Consider the following 22,388-nt stretch of genomic DNA (forward strand, 5'->3'; position numbering starts at 1 on the left):
GATCCGTCTCAGTTCAGTTCGGATCCGTCTCAGTTCAGTTCGGATCCGTCTCAGTTCAGTTCGGATCCGTCTCAGTTCAGTTTGGATCCGTCTCAGTTAAGTTCAGATCCGTCTCAGTTCAGTTCGGATCCGTCTCAGTTCAGTTCGGATCCGTCTCAGTTCAGTTCGGATCCGTCTCAGTACAGTTCGGATCCGTCTCAGTTCAGTTCAGATCCGTCTCAGTTCAGTTCAGATCCGTCTCAGTTCAGTTCAGATCCGTCTCAGTTCAGTTCAGATCCGTCTCAGTTCAGTTCAGATCCGTCTCAGTTCAGTTCAGATCCGTCTCAGTTCAGTTCAGATCCGTCTCAGTTCAGTTCAGATCCGTCTCAGTTCAGTTCAGATCCATCTCAGTTCAGTTCAGATCCGTCTCAGTTCAGTTCAGATCCGTCTCAGTTCAGTTCAGATCCGTCTCAGTTCAGTTCAGATCCGTCTCAGTTCAGTTCAGATCCGTCTCAGTTCAGTTCAGATCCGTCTCAGTTCAGTTCAGATCCGTCTCAGTTCAGTTCAGATCCGTCTCAGTTCAGTTCAGATCCGTCTCAGTTCAGTTCAGATCCGTCTCAGTTCAGTTCAGATCTGTCTCAGTTCAGTTCAGATCTGTCTCAGTTCAGTTCAGTTCCATCTCAGTTCAGTTCAGATCCGTCTCAGTTCAGTTCAGATCTGTCTCAGTTCAGTTCAGATCCATCTCAGTTCAGTTCAGTTCCATCTCAGTTCAGTTCAGATCTGTCTCAGTTCAGTTCAGATCCGTCTCAGTTCAGTTCAGATCCGTCTCAGTTCAGTTCAGATCCGTCTCACTTCAGTTCAGATCTGTCTCAGTTCCGACCCATCTCAGTTCAGTTCAGATCCGTCTCAGATCAGTTCAGATCCGTCTCAGTTCAGATCTGACTCAGTTCAGTTCAGATCCATCTCAGTTCAGTTCAGATGCATCTCAGTTCAGTTAAGATCCGTCTCAGTTCAGTTCAGATCCATCTCAGTTCAGTTCAGATCCGCCTCAGTTCAGTTCAGATCCGCCTCAGTTCAGTTCAGATCCGCCTCAGTTCAGTTCAGATCCGCCTCAGTTCAGTTCAGATCCGCCTCAGTTCAGTTCAGATCCGCCTCAGTTCAGTTCAGATCCGCCTCAGTTCAGTTCAGATCCATCTCAGTTCAGTTCAGATCCGTCTCAGTTCAGATCTGACTCAGTTCAGTTCAGATCCATCTCAGTTCAGTTAAGATCCGTCTCAGATCAGTTCAGATCCGTCTCAGTTCAGTTCAGATCCGTCTCAGTTCAGATCTGACTCAGTTCAGTTCAGATCCATCTCAGTTCAGTTCAGATGCATCTCAGTTCAGTTAAGATCCGTCTCAGTTCAGTTCAGATCCATCTCATTTCAGTTCAGATCCGCCTCAGTTCAGTTCAGATCCGCCTCAGTTCAGTTCAGATCCGCCTCAGTTCAGTTCAGATCTGCCTTAGTTCAGTTCATATCCGCCTCAGTTCAGTTCAGATCCATCTCAGTTCAGTTCAGATCTGTCTCAGTTCAGTTCAGATCTGTCTCAGTTCAGTTCAGATTTGTCTCAGTTCAGTTCAGATCCATCTCAGTTCAGTTCAGATTTGTCTCAGTTCAGTTCAGATCCATCTCAGTTCAGTTCAGATCCGTCTCAGTTCAGTTCAGATGTGTCTCAGTTCAGTTCAGATCTGTCTCAGTTCAGTTCGATCCATCTCAGTTTAGTTCAGATCCGTCTCAGTTCAGTGCAGATCCGTCTCAGTTCAGTTCAGATCTGTCTCAGTTCAGACCATTCTCAGTTCAGTTCAGATCCGTCTCAGATCAGTTCAGATCCGTCTCAGTTCAGTTCAGATCCATCTCAGTTCAGTTCAGATCCATCTCAGTTCAGTTCATATCCATCTCAGTTCAGTTCATATCCATCTCAGTTCAGTTCATATCCATCTCAGTTCAGTTCATATCCATCTCAGTTCAGTTCATATCCATCTCAGTTCAGTTCATATCCATCTCAGTTCAGTTCATATCCATCTCAGTTCAGTTCAGATTCATTTCAGTTCAGTTCAGATTCATTTCAGTTCAGTTCAGATTCATCTCAGTTCAGTTCAGATTCATCTCAGTTCAGTTCAGATTCATCTCAGTTCAGTTCAGATTCATCTCAGTTCAGTTCAGATTCATCTCAGTTCTGTTCAGATTCATCTCAGTTCATTTCAGATTCATCTCAGTTCAGTTCAAATCAATACAATTTCAGGTGATATATACAGCTTCTCTTTCCCTAAATTTAAAAGATTCCTAGCCCAGCTGATTGTAGTTGAGCCTTTGATATTACAATTGAAACAATTTAACCCACTGCAATTACCTTAAGTTCAGAACCCTAGGGCCCATTTTACCAAAGTTTTAAATGGTGAGATGATTCAAATTTCACTTGTTCTAAAGTTATAATGGTGAGAAATTCACTTATCCTAAGTTTAATATGACAGGGAGCCATCTGGTTCTCAGAACTAGATCGCTTATACCACACTGTATAGCTCGCTGCTGCAGCTAGTACAGTTGGCACATGAGCCAGTGTGTGTGTGGGATGGGGAAAGGAGAGGTAGGCACTCACACCTTTATTTAGACAGCAGGAAGGGCCTCCAGGTCGCAGTCTTAGGATGCATCAGAAGCCACGCTGTGCCTGTGTGCCCACCGAGTCGTGCTGCTCCACTGTTGGATCCTCCCTGACTGTCAAAGGCAGCACATGCTGCACCCCCACCAGTGAGAGGCACCACTCAGGCCAGCTGCCTCTGTGCAACTCAGAGCTGCTGCTGCCACACAGATCCTCCAGCATGCTCTGCATGGCTTCTCATAGTCTACTGGCCAACAGGCAGGAAGGAGTCCTGTGCTAACAGGAGTATCTCTGCAGGCTACAATGTAGGTAAACACCTGTTTGGGGACAGGCTGAGTATAGTGCCACAGTAGACTACACAAAAAATGGTTCAAATGGCTCTGAGCACTATGGGACTCAACTGCTGAGGTCATTAGTCCTCTAGAACATAGAACTAGTTAAACCTAACTAACCTAAGTACATCACAAACATCCATGCCCGAGGCAGGATTCGAACCTGCGACCGTAGCGGTCTTGCGGTTCTAGACTGCAGCGCCTTTAACCGCACAGCCACTTCGGCCGGCCTAGACTAACAACTCAGAATTTCAGATCCAGACAGTTTATCGCCTCTTTTTCCTCTGGAATGCATCGCTTTCAGACATATTTCTGATGTCTCAACCGAGTCTCAGTTTTACAAGTAGTGTGCAACCAGATTTGAGGATTATGGCTGCACAATACAGAGCTGCAGCCAAAGAGACAATCTTCAGCACTCAAGTGTGTCACGTGTCAAGTTGCATAACAATATCATCTAGGTGACTCACAGTGCCCACATTAGTACACCTATTGTGACGAAGTGGCACTACACACTAACTCTAGGTGCATGCCATGCTTTTAATCCAATTACTTGTCCTAACAGAAACCGTATCAACCTCAAAGGGATTGATATCAAGTTAGTTTTACATTTTATTTCATACATTAAACTGTCCACCAGCGTTCCATATGTATATTCCAGAAGAATTTGAATATGTAAATACACTTTAGCAAGGACTTTCAAGCAGCTATAAACCATGATTTTCGATTGTGATGCAAGCTCTCCTTCACTCATTCTTCCCATACACAATTCTTGAGTGGATCAAAGAGAGTATTGGGGCAGTGACAGTTTCCCAACAAGTAGCCACCCTAAGTCAGCCTAAGGTTGCCTGTGGTATACAGGTGTGGATGCAGATTCACTGGCAGTCCCTGCTTCAACCCTACCCCCCCCCCCCCACCCCCACCCCCTCGACTCAACTCTGCAACTGGCCATATGCTGACTCTCCCATCACTACCTTTCCTTCAGTACTACACAATGCCATAGTGCCACTGCACTGCACTGCACCTGCTTGTATTACAGGAGTTTCTGCCTGTCAAATTATTGTAGACACCCCTTTACAAGATAGGCCGTGTCATCAGCTCCTAAGTATTTCTCTTTCCCTGAACAGTCCCTAAACCCGATGCTAGCCTCAATGTTTGACAGTGTGAGAAAACTTCATCGTTCCGATGGGCTGACATTGAAATTCATCACACTTTGCTCTCATTTCCCAGTACGTAGATGAAAAGAACACATTGAAGGCCACTATGAGGGGTAGGAGCTGTTGGCTGTTTAGGTGATAGAAGAAGAAGCAGTAGTTAATATAGAAGAGAGGGGTGATACAATATTAGAATCAAAATTTAAAAGAGCTTTGGAAGATAATCTCTAAAATCACTTGGGGAAGTGGCAACAAATCGACTGTTCACACTGGAGTGTAGAACATATGATCCGATATACTGTCTGACATTCAGAAACCGGCACCCACACCATTTCGAATTTCGCAAGAGTCAATAACTCTGAGAATTCACCTTAACAGCTCATGTGTCGAAGTTCTCAACAGGAATAGTATACAGAAGAATGGAAAAGAAAATTCAGGATCTGTTAGATGGTTTATTTTTAGGAAGGATAAAGGCACAAGGGAGGCAGTTCTAATGCTGCAGTTGATAAGGAAAGTGATACCGAAGAAAAATCGAGACATTTTCATAAGATCTGTTGGCCTACAACAGGTATTCGACAATGTAAAATGGTGCAACAAACTCTAAATTCTGCGAAAGATATGGACAAGCTACAGAGAATAACAGGTAATATACAATACGTACAAGAACCAACATGAAGGATAAGTCTGGAAGACCTAGAATGAAGTACACAAATTAAAAAGGATGTAAGACAGGGGTCTAGTATTTCATCATTACCGTTCTATTCACAAATTGAAGAAGCAGTGATGAAATAAAAGAAACGTTAAAGAGTGGGAGTAGAATTCAAACTGTAAGGACAGTGATAAGATTTGCTAATAGCAGCGCTATCCACAGTGAAACTGATGAAGAATTATAGGATCTGCTGAATGGAATAAACTGTCTACTGGAGTACAAGATATGAATTGAGATTAAATCGAAGAAACGCGAATACAATGAGAAGTAGCACAGATGACAACAGCAAGAAGTTTTACATCAGAATTGGTTATCACAAAGTAGATAAAGTTTAGGAATCTACCGCCTAGGCAGCAAAATAACCAATGATGGACATAAAAAGCAGACCAGCACTGACAAAAAGGTCATTCCTGGACAAGAGAAGTCTGCTAGTATCGAAAATAGATTTCAGCTTGAGGAAGATTTCTGAGATCGTATGTTTGGAGCACAGCATTACATGGTAGTGAGACATGGACCGTTGAAAAACTAGAACACGACAGGATCGAAGCATTTGAGATGTGGTGCTACAGAAGAATGCTGAAAATCAGGTGGACTGATAAGATAAGGAATGAGGTGGTCATCCCCAGAAAATACAAGCAAAGTAATGTATGAAAAACACTGACAAGAAGAAGGGAAAGGATGGTAGGACATCTGTCAAGATATCTGGCAGTAATTTTCATGATACTGGAGGGAGCTGCAGAGAGTAAAAACTGTAGAGAAAGACAGACAAATCCAGCACGTAATTGGCGATGTAGGTAGCGAGTGCTACTGTGATCTGAAAAGGTTGGCACAGGATAGGAATTAGTGGTGGAATACATGAAACCAGTCAAAAAATCGATAGCTCAAAAACATTAATTATACCAATAGATTCACAATAGCCACATAATAAAGTTACAGAGGCCTAAGACTGGCCGTGAAGAAGTTTTTGTGTGTCTGCTGTATTACTGAGCAATGCAAACATAGTAGGTGGGGGTATCCAACCTGCTATATACTCTTATTGCACTGACTGAAGGGTGTATGAAGAAAATGTAACATTTTTGCGTTTTTAACATGTATGAACATGAACAAAATATTTGTTGCGGTTTCTACCTTGTAGGTTATAGGTTTGATGGGGGTACCACTCAGTAAGGGTGTGCAGTTTGAGTGAAGCAAATCAACATTTGTGACTTTTACTATGTATAGATTTTTCCGAGAGCTTACTTCAATTATCTAGTGATCGAAGTCTTCATGTGTAGGACAAGCTTCCAGCAAACAGTAATGCAATTTAGGGACACGAATATTTCATTCAGTTATTTTACACTATTTGATGGAGTGACACTGCTCGTCGCTGTAGATCAGAAAGATTTGTAGAATGTAGAGGTGAGTGTTTACAAATAGAGAAAGATTAAACCATCCCATCTAGCCAGATGTTAGCTCCGACATGCCTTACAGCCCACAGCGTTCTTGTTGCACATGAAATGCTTCCATCATGTGAATAAAACCATGGTTCATGTTGACTGCCAATAAAACTGTGCTAAGTGATGACTAAACCATCTAGTGTTTCCATCATTCATTTGACATGTTCATTTCCTACCCCATCCACTATTTTGGTTCATATTAGTACCTCAAAGTGAATTCTATTGGGCGAGTGTCACAACTGCCCACTGTAATGGACCCCATACAAGATGACCTCACACTAGCAGGGTCCAAGAAGCTGGATACAATGTTGTAGCTCCTTCGTCACTTAGCACAGTTTTATGGGCAGTCTAAGTGAACAAAGGTTTTATCCACACGACGAAGAAATTGCAGGTGCTAACTGCTCTTTAATCGAAACTGCATTTTAAGACCACATTTAATAAGGAGTCACCGTATTACACCTTGGGATGGTTTTAACAAAGCTTTGGTTTCTTAATGAGTCATGAGTTTTGACACTTTAGACGTTCACTTTACGCTGTAGAATTCAGAGTTAAGCTAATCTGATAACATTTCCATTGGTTATAGGGTTAATCAGTTTACAAATTGAATGTTGGTACATCCTACATCGTGTCTAGCCTTATGCAGTGTAATTATCACTGTACATCGCACCAATAATGGTGTGGCTGTGTTATCTAATAAAAGAGCCTCTATACACCTAATTTCACCCTGAGGCTTTTTCATCCCTTCTCAGAACAAAATTTTAATCGATTTTTAAGATTATTTTGGAGAATTTCTGGAAATTTCTTTACACTAACAGTGCACAAGTATAGCCAAAGAAAGTGGTGGCTTTAACTACAAAATATTACGACTCTTCTATATTTGCTGAGTATCCAATGACTGACTACATAAAGGACATCAGTGGCATCGTTGTATCTAGGCACTGAATTAATGAAAGGCACATTAATGCTGTTGGTACTTGAGTCGATATGGAATACCTGCTCTTTTACGTAAGTGTAGAAGTTTTATTTCATCTAAAGATTTGTTTTAGTCACTGAAACTGTGCAATTACCAGCAATAAAGGATTAAACGAATTAAATAAGGTAAGACTATTCTCTTTGTTGGAACACCCCTCCCACACACACACACACACACACACACACACACACACACACTTATTACTGTCATTCAATTGATTTGTGAGCCAAAGTTTATGTAATTTGTTAACTGTACTTTCATGAGTTGCATTACTGCCTCCCAGTATCATTCTCTCTGGTATGTGTCAAGCTCCCTGAGTGACATTGTAAAGTCTGTCTTACTATATTGTGCTCAAAGTTGACAGTCACTCTTCTGCCTCAAATACAACTAATTTGATGGTTGTAATTTTATTATAGAGAGTATGCACAATGATACTAGAAACATAGAATTTTTTTTGGTTTTCTATATCACTGGGCACTGTTTCAGTAGTTTGAACGTAATCAAAGAGGATCTTCTCTGTACTTAAGAATTAAGGGGTCTACAACGAACTCCCTGTAAATCCCACAAATTTCCTATGTTCTGGCATGTTTACAGACACTTAAAAAAAAAATTTGCGTCACCTCGGTTCTGAGAGTTCCAGAACCTGTACAGAAAATTGGAACAGAGATCAACATAAACATCATTTCTGCCCTTTTCATTCTTCATGAAAATCACACATTCCATATCGTACGACCATACAGCGAGACTTTCAGAGGTGGTGGCCCAGATTGCTCTACACACTGGTTCCTCTAATACCCAGTAGCACTTCCTCTTATATTGATGCATGCCTGTATTTATCTTGGCATACCATCCACAAGTTCATCGAGGCACTGTTGGTCCAGATTGTCTCATACATCAATGGCGATTCGGCCCAGATCCCTCAGAGTCATTGGTGGGTCACGTCGTCTATAAACAGCACTTTTAAATCTATCCCAGGCATGTTCAATAGGGTTCATGTCTGGAGAACATGCTGGCCGCTCTAGTGAAGCGATGTCGTTATCCTGAAGGAAGTCATTCACAAATGGTTGAAATGGCTCTAAGCACTATGGGACCTCAGATGTTGAGGTTATCAGTCCCCTAGACTTAGAACTACTTACACCTAACCAACCTAAGGACATCACACACATTTATGCCTGGGGCATGATTCGAACCTATGACCATAGCAGCAGCGCGCTTCCAGACTGAAGCGCCTAGAAAAGCTCGGCCACAGCGGCCGGCGAAGTCATTCACAAGATGAGCACAATGGGGGCTCGAATTTTCGTGCATGAAGACGAACGCCTCGCCAATATGCTGCTGATATGGTTGCACTATCGGTCGGAGGATGGGTCTCACGTATCTTACAGCCATTACGGCGCCTTCCATGACCACCAGTGGCGTACGCTGACCTCGCCATTGATGTCGAGAATGACGTTGCGCATCATACAGCCCACTGAACACAGTTTGAGTCATAACACGACGTCCTGTGGCTGCACAAAAAGCATTATTCAACATGGTGGCGTTGCTGTCAGGGCTCCTCCGAGCCATAATCCGTAGGTAGCGGTCATCCACTGCAGTAGCAGCCCTTTGAGAGGACTGAGCGAGGCATGTCATCGACAGTTCCTGTCTTTCTGTATCTCCTCCATGTTCGAACAACACTGCTTTGTTTCACTCGGCGATGCCCGGACACTTTCCTTGTTGAGAGCCCTTCCTGGCACAAAGTAACAATGCGGACGTGATCGAACCGCAGTACTGACCGTCTAGGCGTGGTTGAACTGCAGACAACATGAGCCATGGTTGTTTTACATCTTTGGGCGTGTTTAGTGACATCTCTGAACCCTCAAAGGGACTGTGTCTGTGATACAATATCCACAATCAATGTCTATGTTCAGGAGTTCTGGGAACTGGGGTGATGCAAAATATTATTTGATGTGTGTATTATGTTTCATGATATCACAACTTGCTGTGCCGCTCTCTGGTAGTCGTCTGTAAGTTCCCCCTTGGGAAACGAGACTGCCAACCATATTGCTTCTCATTTTCGCAAATTGCCAAGTTCTTTCTATCAGTATAGCTATTCCATAATATGTAACAAGCCCAATTTTCTTCATTTCTTTTGTATTGGGGTGGCATATTTATCTAATGTTAAGTGTTCCTTTTCGTGACCCAATAGTCTACATAAGTACATCACATTGTGGTATCGGCTGTAGAATTCCTGCAATTTGTAGTTACAAAGACTGCCTACTGGGGCAGTGAGAGTGCTGTCAGCAATGGGGCCTGTCTGTCCAGAGTTGCTACAAGCGCTCATCTGACGATAGCTGGATGGAGGAATGCACAGAAGGTTGAAAGAAGGGAAATGTTGAAAGTAGTGAGATTTGCCATGGCATCCCATACGTGGGGGTGAAGTTCAACAATATCTGTCTGATCATATCATGTTTCCTGTCAGCAGCATTACGGCCACATAAAGGTCATGAGATTTCTGATTGTGCTTTGCTTCTCTGTAGTTAAATGTGAACTGCTTTTGCAATTCCAGATGACCAGCACATAAGCTAATGTGAATAATGCTACCAGTATGACATTATAATTAAATAAACCAGCTATTCCATTATTGCAGCAGATGCAGAAGTATATACCATGTTATATCAGAGAAACATATTCATATCTTTTAATCTGGAAAGTTGACTGTGTCCTTTTCTTTTATAAGAATTTATCTTATTTTTATTCTGTTGACAATGGAACTACAGCTGCATTATCACATAGGACCATGAACAATTATCATTCTAACAGTTGTATGATTGTGTTGCATTCAATCAAAGTATAGAATTTCTTGTTTAATCATTTGTGTGTCAAGTCTGAATGTGGCAGGCACCTTGCATGAATGGCTGCTTAACCCCAATTGCCTCGCACACCACAGAATACAAAGTCTATGATAACGACACCACTGTACGTGAGTCCTAGTTAAAGGTGAGTACAAATGATGGACTGTAGAATTCCCATTCCCATTCTGTATTTAGAACAATATCACAAACAGATCTAGAGAGTCATTTCAGCATCATTGCAGAGATGCTTGTTGCACTGAATGCTTCACGATAGCATCTCCAAGAGCTGCTGCTTGCCGTTCTGCCTGGCGATGACCCATGGTTCGTGCCCGTGTGCGTCTCTGGCCTGAATGTCAGCCCCTGCATCGAGCAGCATGGCCGCCACATTTGTGTGGCCGCATCTTGCTGCACAGTGCAGCGGCGTCCACCCATACTTATCCCTGGCATCGGGGTCAGCAGAGGAGTCCAGCAATTGCCGCGTCACAGCCACGTGACCACGGTATGCAGCCCAGTGCAGTGGCGTGTTCTGCCTGCTGTCCCTCACATCCACCTCTGCTCCACCTTCCACCAGACATGTTACTGCTTCCAGGTGTCCCCTCTCAGCTGCCCAGTGCAGAGCAGTCCACCTGTCCTCATCCCTCGCCCCCACTTTCGCCCCTGTCGCAAGAAGCACCCTGAGCTCCTCCACCGCCCCCTCCTTAGCTGCCTGGATCAGTCCTCGGCTACTCTCCTTTCCAGGAAGGCTCCTGCTCAAAACATAAAAATTCTCACACTTTCCTGAAATCACACACTTAATAAAGAAAACATACAACCAAAAATGTATACATATGTCCAACAACGACCCTACTATATTCCCCTTCTATGATACGAAACTCTTATATTAAGGTATAGTGGTTCTGTCTTCAACCACCATCCATTAAAAGTTTCTTTATGCAACCTCTCAAGATTTTCATCTGTCAAATTCCGACACACTGATTCCTGCAACTCACTTTCTTTCAACTTGGTGTTCTGTTTCTTTGCAGTCATTATATCCGCTAAAATAGATGCTTCAGGCAGCTTATACTAGTTCTCTGTGAAACTATCAAAGATTACACACAAAACAATTTACATTTACATGTTAAAGACTTTCCTGACATTAAAGCAAAATCCTTCAAACCTCTTATTGGTAAATTTGGTGACCTTATCAGCAAATCTAACCAGCTTCTGTTTCACATAAAGGAAATTCATCGAAACATTTTACATGTAACAATGGCATGTAATCTACTACTTCTCCATTGTGTGTGTGTGTGTGTGTGCAACTGAAGTGTGTAACAGTGAACAGTCTTCTACATGAACATATTTGGAAAACAGGGAAACACAGACACACACAAAGTGTCACTTGTATCTGACAAGTTCACTACAGTCATCTTAGAAAAAAATACATACTGTAAAATGCGTGTGGTATGTGCTGGTAACTAAAATGTGGCAACTTCTGGACAAACAAAGCAAATAAATGATATGTACTTTTCTTATTCTGCCAAGAGATTTATTACAACTTATCAACATAATATTCATCTTCCATATGCCCAGATCCATTCTGTTAAAATATCAGATGCGCACTATAATGGTAATACGACTGTTCCAAATTAAAATAAATCCATGAAATGGAATGAAAAATTAATGAACTCTTACATACCTCATGTACTCTCTATGAATAAGCTTTTTGAAAATTTATGTAACATTCCATAACCTGTCGTATTGAATAATGAGGTAGACAATGTGAATCATTAACAAGTCTACAATATTTAACAGCCTGCAAATCGTGTTGACCCCCATTGTGCTTTACTAGGTCCACCAATGGTTGTGGTGGTGGTGGTGGTGGTGGTGGTGGTGGTGCTTGTGCTCCACTGCCTACCTCTGTTGTGTTCACTGGTTTACAGGGACCAACAGTGACATTTACTACATAGTAGCAATGCTGCTACTTCATTTTAGAACACAGAATGCACAGAGATACCAAAATCAAGTTAAAGCATCATGGGACTGTGTATGAATAGACCCTGTTGTTTGGAATCCGAGGCTATGGTAAAGAGCAACTAAGTCACTTCATCTATGACTACATGTATACCACAAAATGACTTATCATGAGTAAGGGCAAAAGACTTATTTTTGCCTGATCAACTGACGTAATAAAACCATTTAAAATATTTACAAATACATTGCAATAGCATTACTAATACCATAAAAGAGCTTGATCCCAATTCCTACCAAATTTTTGCAGTTTGTTAAAATGTTTGTCCGAAAGACTACATGCCTGTCATGGGATAAATAAGCCATGGAAAGGGCCATCAATATAGTAAACAAGAATGAAATTGGCTGATTGAAAGCAGCCAGACAATTTGGTCTATCACAGGTGACTTTCAGAAGGCATGCCACAAACGGAGGGTCAGAGGTTTCGTCTACATTTGACGAGGGGTTTATGCAGGGTATAGTGTCCCAAAGGAACTAGCTTACTAAGCCGCAGAACAAAATTGTATCTCTCACAAATTTAACAAGGAGAAGAAAATTGCTGGCAGGACTGACTGAAAGGATTTATGACACACAATCCCGATTTATTTTTAAGGGAGCTGGAAGCTGCTACTTTGGCTCATGCAGTGGTATTAAATAGAGTTTAGGTTAACAGATTTTACATGGTATATGAATGTCCTCAATAAAGAAGGATTTTCGCCAGCATGAATTTATCTGTACTTTCATGTGTGGGCATGAGTCAAAAATTTTTTGCAATGACTGGAGAAACAAGTGGGGGTACTTACAATTGTTGGAAGTGGGTTGCACATTACAACATTAGCGTGCATGAATTCTGCAGCTAACTTTATACCTCCAGCTTTACTCTACCCCAGAAGAAACCGAAAGAGCAGTTAACTGATGGAGTACCTATAACAACTCTAGAAATAGGGCCAGAAAGTGGATGAATGGCTGGAGAAATTTTTCTAGTTTCATTAAGGTAAGCAAAGAGAATAAAGTGTTTATCACTGATGATGATGGCTGGAATCTCAAACATGTTCAAGTACTGAAATGTGCCAATGAAAATGGAGCTTCTCTATTTTGCCTACTATCCCACTGTAATTGCCAACTTCAGCCAATACACGTTTGCATTTTAGGGCCCATGAAGACCTGTTATAATGAAAGCTTCAAACCACCTAGAAACACACCCAACGTCACCCAGTGCCAAATGCGTAAGCTCTTTGCCACTGCATAAAGTATAGAAGCATGTGTGGTTAATACTAAGAGTGGATTTCCTTAAGTTGCTTACTCACTCCAGGTCACACAGTTGCTGCCCTCTCGTTCACCTGTATCACTTAGCTAGCTGAAATGTCCACACGCCAAAAGGGAGGATAAGTCAAGGGAAAGTGAAAGTTCCACTCAAGCAGGGCTGGGCTTCGGTTCCTAGTCAGCAGAATCCACCCTCTTTTGCGCAAGGCTAACTATGCAGGTCCTGTGGGTGCCCAGGCACCATTCTACCTCGCCGCCATCATTGAGTACCTAGCAGCTGAGTGCTTGAACTGGATGGAATCGTAGCCTGCAACAATAAGACATACATCACCCTGCACCACTTGGACCTGCAATCTGCAACAATAAGACGCGCAACAAGCTGCCCTCTGACCTCACCACAGAAGCTTTTATCCTGCCCAACATCCAAGCCATCCTGTTGCCAAAGGAGAGTGAGAAGAAGGCATAAACGGCGGCCGCCTCTCTGGCTCATGGGACACACAGTGCTGCATGCTCCCTGTATGCAATGGGCTCGCCCAGCAGCTCAAACGAAAACAATCTTAGCGTGTACATGGTGACCAAGATTCACATCCACCTAGGCGCGACAACGAATATCCCAATTTTCCTGCATGTTCACATGTTTTACAGAATATTTCACCATCTGAAGAGGAATACTTCCACAAACAGCTTTCAGACTTGTAAAAGATGGCTCTAGATGACTCAAGGCACCATTTGATGAAGTATTTCCAGTTCGTGCTGCAGTACAATGCTCATTAAAGACACGTATAATAACTCTGGTTTCTTCTGGCTTTCTGAGCAGCTGTACCAACAACATGCTTCTAGAAAAGAAAGTGCACCAGTGAAAATTAACTGAGGATTGACAGATATTTTGACAAGCTTGCAAAAGAATATAGTTAAGCAGGGTGGAAGCCCATAACTCAGATCTCAGTGCAGATGAAGATGACTGTGTTTCCAGAATGAGATTTTCACCCTGCAGCGGAGTGTGTGCTGATATGAAACTTCTTGGCCGATTAAAACTGTGTGCCCGACCGAAACTCAAACTTGGGACCTTTGCCTTTCATGACTGTGTTTGTATGTAGTGCACTATCTTCTCCCATTCAAGACCAGGGGAATCGTGCATTAAATATACTAGATGTAAGGTATGGGCTCACAGTATGCTGATATCCCAGCTACAGTTATGAATTTTGTGAGAAATCTTTTCTGACCTTAGAAACATATGCATGGATATGTATTAAACCCTCAAGAGGTTTTGGCTTAGGGTGTTTACTTTTTCTGAAAATTGTGCACTATCATTTTGTCCCTATTGTAAGTATAAAATGACACATGGGCATAGTTTCTTGTCTTAATTTTTTCTTAATATTGTAGTTTCATGTTTAATGATTTCTAATCATTTTTGTGTATGTCCTGGATTTTGAAGTGTTTACATAATAAAAAATGATTAAATGTTTTGAATAAAAACAAAACGTTAAAATAGTATGTCATTTCTAGGACTATTCCCTACAGCATTACAGGTCACTAAGGAACCAATGAAAAAGGAAGTTCTGGAAAGACAAAGCAAAATGGTTGCTGGAAAAGTGTGAGCATTCAAGATCAAGAGTTAGAAAGGAATTCCGTTGTTAAAAGCAGAGCAGAGCAAGGATAGAAACAGTATAGTGAAGACCTCTATGAATGACCAGAACTATCAGATGACATGACACAAGAAAAAATGGTCATCAAATAACAAAACATAGGGGACTCAGTATTAGAACATAAGAAAAGCTTTGGAATACTTGCACACACACAAGACAATCTGGTTGGATAATATTACTTTGGAATTTCTATAACGTTTGGTGAAAGTGACACCCATATTACTGTTCAAGTTGGTTGCACGACCTATGACAAGGGACATACAAGCAGACCTTCAGAAAAAAATGTCATGCAGATACTATAGAAGCAGGCAAAGGCCAATAAGTGAAGACTTCCACACAATCAGCTTGACAACTCCCGCATCCAAATTTATGATGAGAACAACATACAGTACAATGGCGCGAAAAATTTAAGATCTATTATATAGTCTGATAAGTTTGGATTTAGGAAAGATAAAAGCCTCAGAGAGGCACTTTCACTTGGTAATGGAAGCAATATTTACTGAAAATAAAGGAATGTTTATTGGATTAGTCTATCTTTAGGAAGCTTTGGCAGTGTAAAATGGCGCAACTCTTAGAAAATTCTGAAAAATGGTTTAATAAATAGGGGAAATGCAGATAATATATAGTTATACACAATAATCGACAGGGCAAAATAGGAATGGAAGAAAGAGGAACTAATTCAAAATATGCTAGAAATGGTTTACCCTGATCGTTTAAAACGAAAATCGAGGTATCACTGCTGCAACTTAAGAGATTCAGGAATAGAATAAAAATTCAGAATGAAAGGATTCGCTGATGGTATTGTTATCATTAGCTAAAGTGAGAAAGAATTACCAGAGCAGTTAAATGGAATGAACCGTCTAATGAATACAACATTTGGATTTACAATCAAAAGAAATATGAATGTATTGGGTAGTAGTAGAAATGTCTTTGATAACAAAGTTATGGAAATTAAGGACCACACTAGCAACAAACATAGACATGAGGGACAAAGAAAGTTGCTCCAGCAGGGTAATACGACATTCCTCAGAAAACAAGACTACAAATACCAAACACAGACCTTAATCTGTAGAAGAAGTATCTGAGAATGCACATCTGGAGCTGAGTAGTGAATGAAAATGAGTCGTGGGCTGTGAGAAAAGCAAGAAAGGAGAATACCACATTCAGAATGGGAGTCTATAGAAAGATGTGAACTGATAAAGGAACTGTGGAAGTTCTCCACAAAACAGGTGAGGATACTCATATGTGGAAAACTGTGACAAGAAGAAGGGACAGGGTAATAGTATGTGAAGACATCAGGGAGCAGTATTTTTACTCTCATGTGAAAAAACTCAGTTCCTCCCCCCACCTCCATATCTCACATAAACGTAGGTGGTGCTATCAGCACCAAATTTCTTGGAACAGCCAGAAAAGTAATCTATAACGAGTAGAGTTTCTGCTCTGTATGTGTGTCAATGCTGGGACAGGCTGTTATGCAAAACTGCAGCGGCGCGACCAAGGAGCTCCATATCTTGAGGAGCTGAGGCAGAAGAGGCCTTTTCCACTTTCTTCTGATTCGACTCTTTAAGATCGTGTTTATTGTTACCAGTAGATATTTAATTCAGAATTCTAGGAAACTTTCTCTTCTCTCATTCTTTCTAATAATCTTATATAGTCTCTTAACTATGTCTTTTCACCTTCCCCTGTTACAGCAAACCAATGATTATTAGATGTTTCTCTCTTTTTACACACAGAGATACCTATTCACTATTGTTGTATACTCTCTTCCTGTCACTTGATTTTCTGGGAGTGACAATGGCTTCCAAAACTGAATTATTGTTGCTATTGTTTTGCTAATTATGACACAAATAAATCACTGAACTCTTCAAAATTACTCCTGGGTTGCTTTTCAATGTTGACCTTTTCCTCAACTTCCTCATCCTGTTGATATCATCACATATTTTCTTATTCATATTTCCCAGCCTTCCTACAACTCCCCCCTTTCCCCCTCACCACTCCAATCGAGGATCTTTGGGACTACCTCGAGTGTGCTGTTCATGCCATGGATTCTAAACTGAGAAGCCCAGTGCAGCTGGCCTGTCTGTACCTTCCAGAAACTCATTGACTCTCTTCCCACATACGTTGTGCTGCCAAAGAAGCTTATTCAGGCCTTTGACAGGTTGTCACATTAATACGATTAGATAGTATATTCATGGGTGATGTGTTTCGAAAACAAATTCTTTAAAGAATATGTAGAGCAGTTTTGATATATTTCGTGTTTCAAACATGAATTTTCATATCATGCTAACCAAACAACAGAGAATCAGGCTGAATAATTAACAATAGAGGCTAGAAGTTAATTATCAATGATCTAGGAAGTGCAGCCAATTTAACCAAAAGAGAAAATTTCTAGTAAGTAAACAAAAAAATGGCTCTGAGCACTATGGGACTTAACAGCTGTGGTCATCAGTCTCCTAGAACTTAGAAATACTTAAACCTAATTAACCTAAGGACATCACAAACATCCATGCCCGAGGCAGGATTCGAACCTGCGACCGTAGCAGTCGCGCGGTTCCGGACTGCGCGCTTAGAAACTGCAGTAAGTAAACAGCACAAAGTATTGCATAAATAATTAAGTCTAGCCAAAAATTTTATTAGCTATCAGAAATTCATGGGAATACATAACTAAGTGGTGTGGAACAAATGGAAGTTAAATATCAGTGACTCTTCAATGCTCTGGTTACCGGAGAAGGTACAGCAGCAGGAATGGGTAGGGTAGAGAAGGCCATCAGCAGAACCCTAACTGAAGGAAATCATGTGGTAGTTACTGGAGAGTTTTGTGAAGATACAGAAAACGTGAAAGACAGGCAGACAAATATGACGCCTTTTCATCAAGGATGCAAGCAAAGCATGTTGACCACTAAACCCCTTCTGTGGGAGTGAGTGTTGCATGTGCTCTGCATGATGGCTGAACAGAGAGAAACAATATGGGGAGACTCCACATTGCATGGGAGCACCCAGAGCTGCCGTAAGGCCTGGGTTCTTATCCTTTGAGCTGGTCGCAGGTTGCATGCATAATGATCAACCTCACATGGCTGCACAGACGCTCACTTCACCTTTTCTGCGAATCTTCTATACAAGACATTAATGAGAAACTGTTTCATCTGCTGTGCCTTAAATGTAGTTAAAAAGTTTTCTTGTACTGTCTGAAGACAATTAAGGATTGTGCTGAGAAAATTATTTTCAGATTGTAAACACTGAGTTGGGAATAGCAATTGCTCTGACTATCTACTTTACACGAACTGATTTCCTCAGGTCTATATTAGCTACATCATCAATCGAAAACTGTAAATATATTGTTGCTCAACATGATCTGTGCTGCAGTAGGCTACTTTGTACCAGGTGTTGGTTATGAGTGACACACTTAGTCCTCATCTTTTCTTGTGTTTACGCAGCGTGACACTATTGCTAGGTATTTTACTGCAAGTAGCATTTGCAGAAGACACACTAAACAGCTTTAAACTCTACTTTATGCAAACAGGATTTTAGTGACCTGCACAGTGCACAGAATGAGTCCTGAGGCACAGCTCGTCTTGGCCCCAAACTAGACACATCACTGCTTCGGCTTATGTGCTGAGCAACACATCTTTGTGCCCACAGCAAAATGACTGATGCTGTATACAAAGGGTTTGTACCTTTGTTGAGACACCTGATGCAGAAAGCTATAGGGCAACGTTTTGTACACATGCAATTTAACAGTGACAACAAATAAGAAGGGACTGTTTAAAGGTTAAAATTTTTGAAGCTATGAAAACTTGGGCTATTTCATGACATCTGCTGGTAAACACTGTTAAATTTAGAGATATGTTTGAATGTGACAAAACTGCCTATTGGCTTCTGTCTCTGGTTCTTTGGCCGATGTTCGTCTGATGATTTTACTGATGTTACGGCAGCATTGTCAAAGCTTCAACCTTCATTGCCGGTGGTGAACTGGAGCCGAGCTCACAGCCGCAGACCATATGTACCTGTTGCACCAATGTCCGAGGGCTTTTCCGCTGTCATTTCCGGTGCAGATGTACTCTTGCTACCTGCGACGGTCGTTCGCTGCATTACAGGAATCCAGGATCCGTTTACCTTAAGGCTTTCCGCTTTCTTGTTGAAGCCATTCAAGTGTTTTTCTATTTCTACAGCTTCTCTGAATAAGCGGCTGATTTCTCAAGGTGGCCCAACCTGCAATGTCTCTTATGTTCTTTCATCCTGGTAATGATTGATCGTCCAGTCATCCCGTCTGCGGCAGCGAGGTGGGCTCCAGATCACCACTGGCAGTGGAGGTTGAAGCTTTGACAATGCCAGCCACTCGTGCTGGCGAAATGTCAGTAAAATCATCAGACGAACATCGGCCAAAGAACCCGAGATAGAAGACAGTAGGCAGTTTGTCAACGAGTGGCGACGAAAGCCTTAACAATTCCCTTTGAATCTGGCAGGCAACAAAAGTATTCTGAGGTACCAGGCATTGTAGGCATCAATGAAGCTGCATTTTACAGGACAGAGACATCTATACAAACTCAGTGGCAAACATTATAGCCTTGAACAGACACACACACACACACACCACACACAAAGAAACAGAGAGAGATGGGCACAGAGTTTCACACTTAAGAATCGGAAATGCAGATCTTGTCTCGCACTTACCTGGTTTCTGTTAGTGGCCCACCGAGGAACTGACTCACTCTGACCACCTCATCAGGGTGGTTGAGGACCGCATCGGCCCAACCCGCTGTGGCAAACACCAGCGAGTTGGCTTTTATGAAGGCGACAGCGACCTCTGCGAGGCTGGGACAGGAGTGCCTCACTGCCAGCACCGCCGTGCGCGCCGCGTTCTCTGCTGACAGCTGACTGGCCAGCTGCTCCTCACACTGGACCTTCAGCCCCCACACGCCGTACCTGTCGGCAGCTGCCAGGAGTTGTGGGGCCATGCGGGGCACCTCGGGAGCATGGAGGGAGTACATGTAGGCCAGCATCTGGTGCAGCACCGGGCCCTCCACGTTAGGGACAGTGACCACACTGCTGCTGGCCTGCGGCGTGTCCTGGCAGAGCATGGCGGCGAACACGGGGCTCCTGCCTGCCAGGACGGCCCTGTGCGCCACCAGCCGCGTGTCGCCTGCCACCAGCGTCACCGTGGCCCCTTCCCCAGCACTCGTAGCAGCAGCCTCTTGCACCTCCTTGGCGGCTGCCATTGTGAATATTTCTGAAACAAGGCATCACTGAACAGCCATTTGCCCTTACACAGCACCGTAAATTCATGTATTAGGCATAGGTGATCTGTGCTCAGCAACAGCGGGTAAATTTCACCCATTACATGTCAATCACAACTGCATGACATCCTTCCCTAGCCACAGGTGATAGCAACGTGTCTTCAACAATACAATATCAAACACCTGTAATTCCCACAAGAAGTCGACAGAAAGGGGTGAAGACACTACTTCTGAAATTTATAGTCGCAGTACAGTGTTACAAAACAATGAAGGTTTTAAATATGGAGATCAGAAGCAATACAAACAAGGCCTGGAGAATCTATAGCGGTGCTTCACTGAACGACTTAGCCTCATAATCACTCCAGGTATTTAGGAAACTGCTAGTAATTACCTTTCCTGTTCCACTCCCAAGTAGAGCGACAGTGAAACAAGTACTAAAATGTAGACTTTCACGGGCGGAAATATCATGTACATTATAATTATCCGGGCTGTTATGCCGTGGTCGGTTGATGAATTCTGTGTCAATTCCCAACGTTTCGTCTCCGACTGCGGGAGATATCTTCAAGGGGGTCCGTAGCTCGATGGAAGGTCCAACACACCCAGAACAGTCAGTAGCGAGCCAGTGGGTGTGTTGGACCTTCCATCGAGCTACGGACCCCCTTGAAGATATCTCCCGCAGTCGGAGACGAAACGTTGGGAATTGACACAGAATTCATCAACCGACCACGGCATAACAGCCCAGATAATTATAATGGACAGTGAAACAAGTGTCTATATGCCTCCTTATGAGTCCTAATTCCTAGAATCATATCTTTGGGTCCTTACGCGAAATGTACGTTGGTACCAGCAGAATCGTTCTGCTGTCAGCGGCCAAAGCCAATTCTCTACATATTATCAATGGTGTTCCTTGAAAGAACATCAGCTTCCCCCCACGGATTGACATTTGAGTTTCCACAGCAGCTCTGTAACATTTTCTTTAAACCTATTGCTACCAAATGTTAGAAGCCTGCCTCAATTTCTTTGATGCTCTTCCTTCAATCCGACCCGGTGACGATCAACACTCACACAGTACCCAAGAATGAGTCGCATTACTGTTCCATAGACATCTACGTTACAGGTTATTGGCACATTCCTAAAATGTACTGAGTACTCGCCTTCCCTTCTACCCTACTTACGTGCTCGTTCTATTTCATATCGCTTTGCAGCGTTACTCCAGGATATTTAATCGACGTGACTGTCAAGCAGCACACTTCTAATGATTTAGTGGAGCACTACTGGATAGTTTTTCCTACTCATCTGCCATAGCTTACATATTTCTACGTTTAAAGGTAGCTTTCATTCATTATACAAACAAGAAATTTCGTCTAAGTCACCTTGTACATTGCTAAGTCACTCAAAAACACCACCTTTCTGTACCTCAGCATCATCAGCAAATAGCTGCAGATTGCTGCCCACCCTGTCTGCCAGCTCATTTATGTATTTGGAGGATCACAGGGGTCCTCTCACACCACCCTGCCGATACCGTTGTCATTGATGAACGCTCTTTATCAAGGACAGCATATTAGATTCTATTATTGAAGAAGTCTTTCAGTCACTCACATATCTGGGAACCTTTTCTGTTGCTACCTCCTTTAACAGGCTGCAGTGCGACAGTTGCAGATACTTTCCGGAGTATGGACTACCTTTTGCCCTTCAACCAGAGTTCGCAGTATAATCATGTCAAATGACAAGGCGAGATTCACACATGCAATTATTTCTGAATTTGTGCTGATTTGCACACAGAGGCTCTTAAATAAAGGAAATTTATTTTCTTTGAACTGATAACATGTTCAAGGATTTTACAGAAGACGAATGTTGAGAACATTGATCTGTAATTTTGTAGATTCGTTTTTTTATTCTGGCTATATGGATGCACTTTTTTCCAGTCGCTTGGAATTTTGTGCTAGACAAGAGATTCGAGACAAATGAAAGCTAAATTAGGGGCCTATGCCGTATATCGGGTGTCTCAAAACATTTTAGCCTAACGGCCACACTGGCTGTTCTGCTAAATCCCAAAGGCAAGACCTGGCTACAGCCTCTAAGTTTTCCTGGGGCCTGATACAAGTATTGCTCGGCTCACCTCGGTACAATTCAGTTTTTGTGACGCTTATCACTGTCGTCATTCTTTACGAGCTGACAGTGGCACTGCAGTTGCCATTACGCAATGAACAGCTA

At 42.4% G+C, this 22,388-nt stretch overlaps 2 protein-coding genes across 2 annotated transcripts; one reads left to right on the forward strand and one right to left on the reverse strand.

Annotated features, from left to right (window-relative positions):
- The first annotated feature begins 957 nt into the window (after positions 1-957).
- On the forward strand, positions 958-2,263 carry LOC124553259 (P cell-type agglutination protein map4). Its single transcript, XM_047127145.1, has 2 exons — positions 958-1,235; positions 1,510-2,263. Exons 1-2 carry the CDS (start codon positions 958-960, stop codon positions 2,261-2,263), a joined length of 1,032 nt encoding a protein of 343 aa, XP_046983101.1.
- Positions 2,264-9,921: 7,658 nt separating this feature from the next.
- Positions 9,922-20,623, reverse strand: LOC124553911 (ankyrin repeat domain-containing protein 65-like). Its single transcript, XM_047127934.1, has 2 exons — positions 19,612-20,623; positions 9,922-10,791 (listed from the first exon to the last, which is right to left on the reverse strand). The coding sequence occupies exons 1-2, from the start codon at positions 20,154-20,156 to the stop codon at positions 10,311-10,313; spliced, it is 1,026 nt and encodes a 341-aa protein (XP_046983890.1). The 5' UTR covers positions 20,157-20,623; the 3' UTR covers positions 9,922-10,310.
- Between the last annotated feature and the right edge of the window lie 1,765 nt (positions 20,624-22,388).

The sequence above is a fragment of the Schistocerca americana genome, chromosome 11 (assembly GCF_021461395.2).
Source record: "Schistocerca americana isolate TAMUIC-IGC-003095 chromosome 11, iqSchAmer2.1, whole genome shotgun sequence".
In the NCBI taxonomy this organism is placed as follows: domain Eukaryota; kingdom Metazoa; phylum Arthropoda; class Insecta; order Orthoptera; family Acrididae; genus Schistocerca; species Schistocerca americana.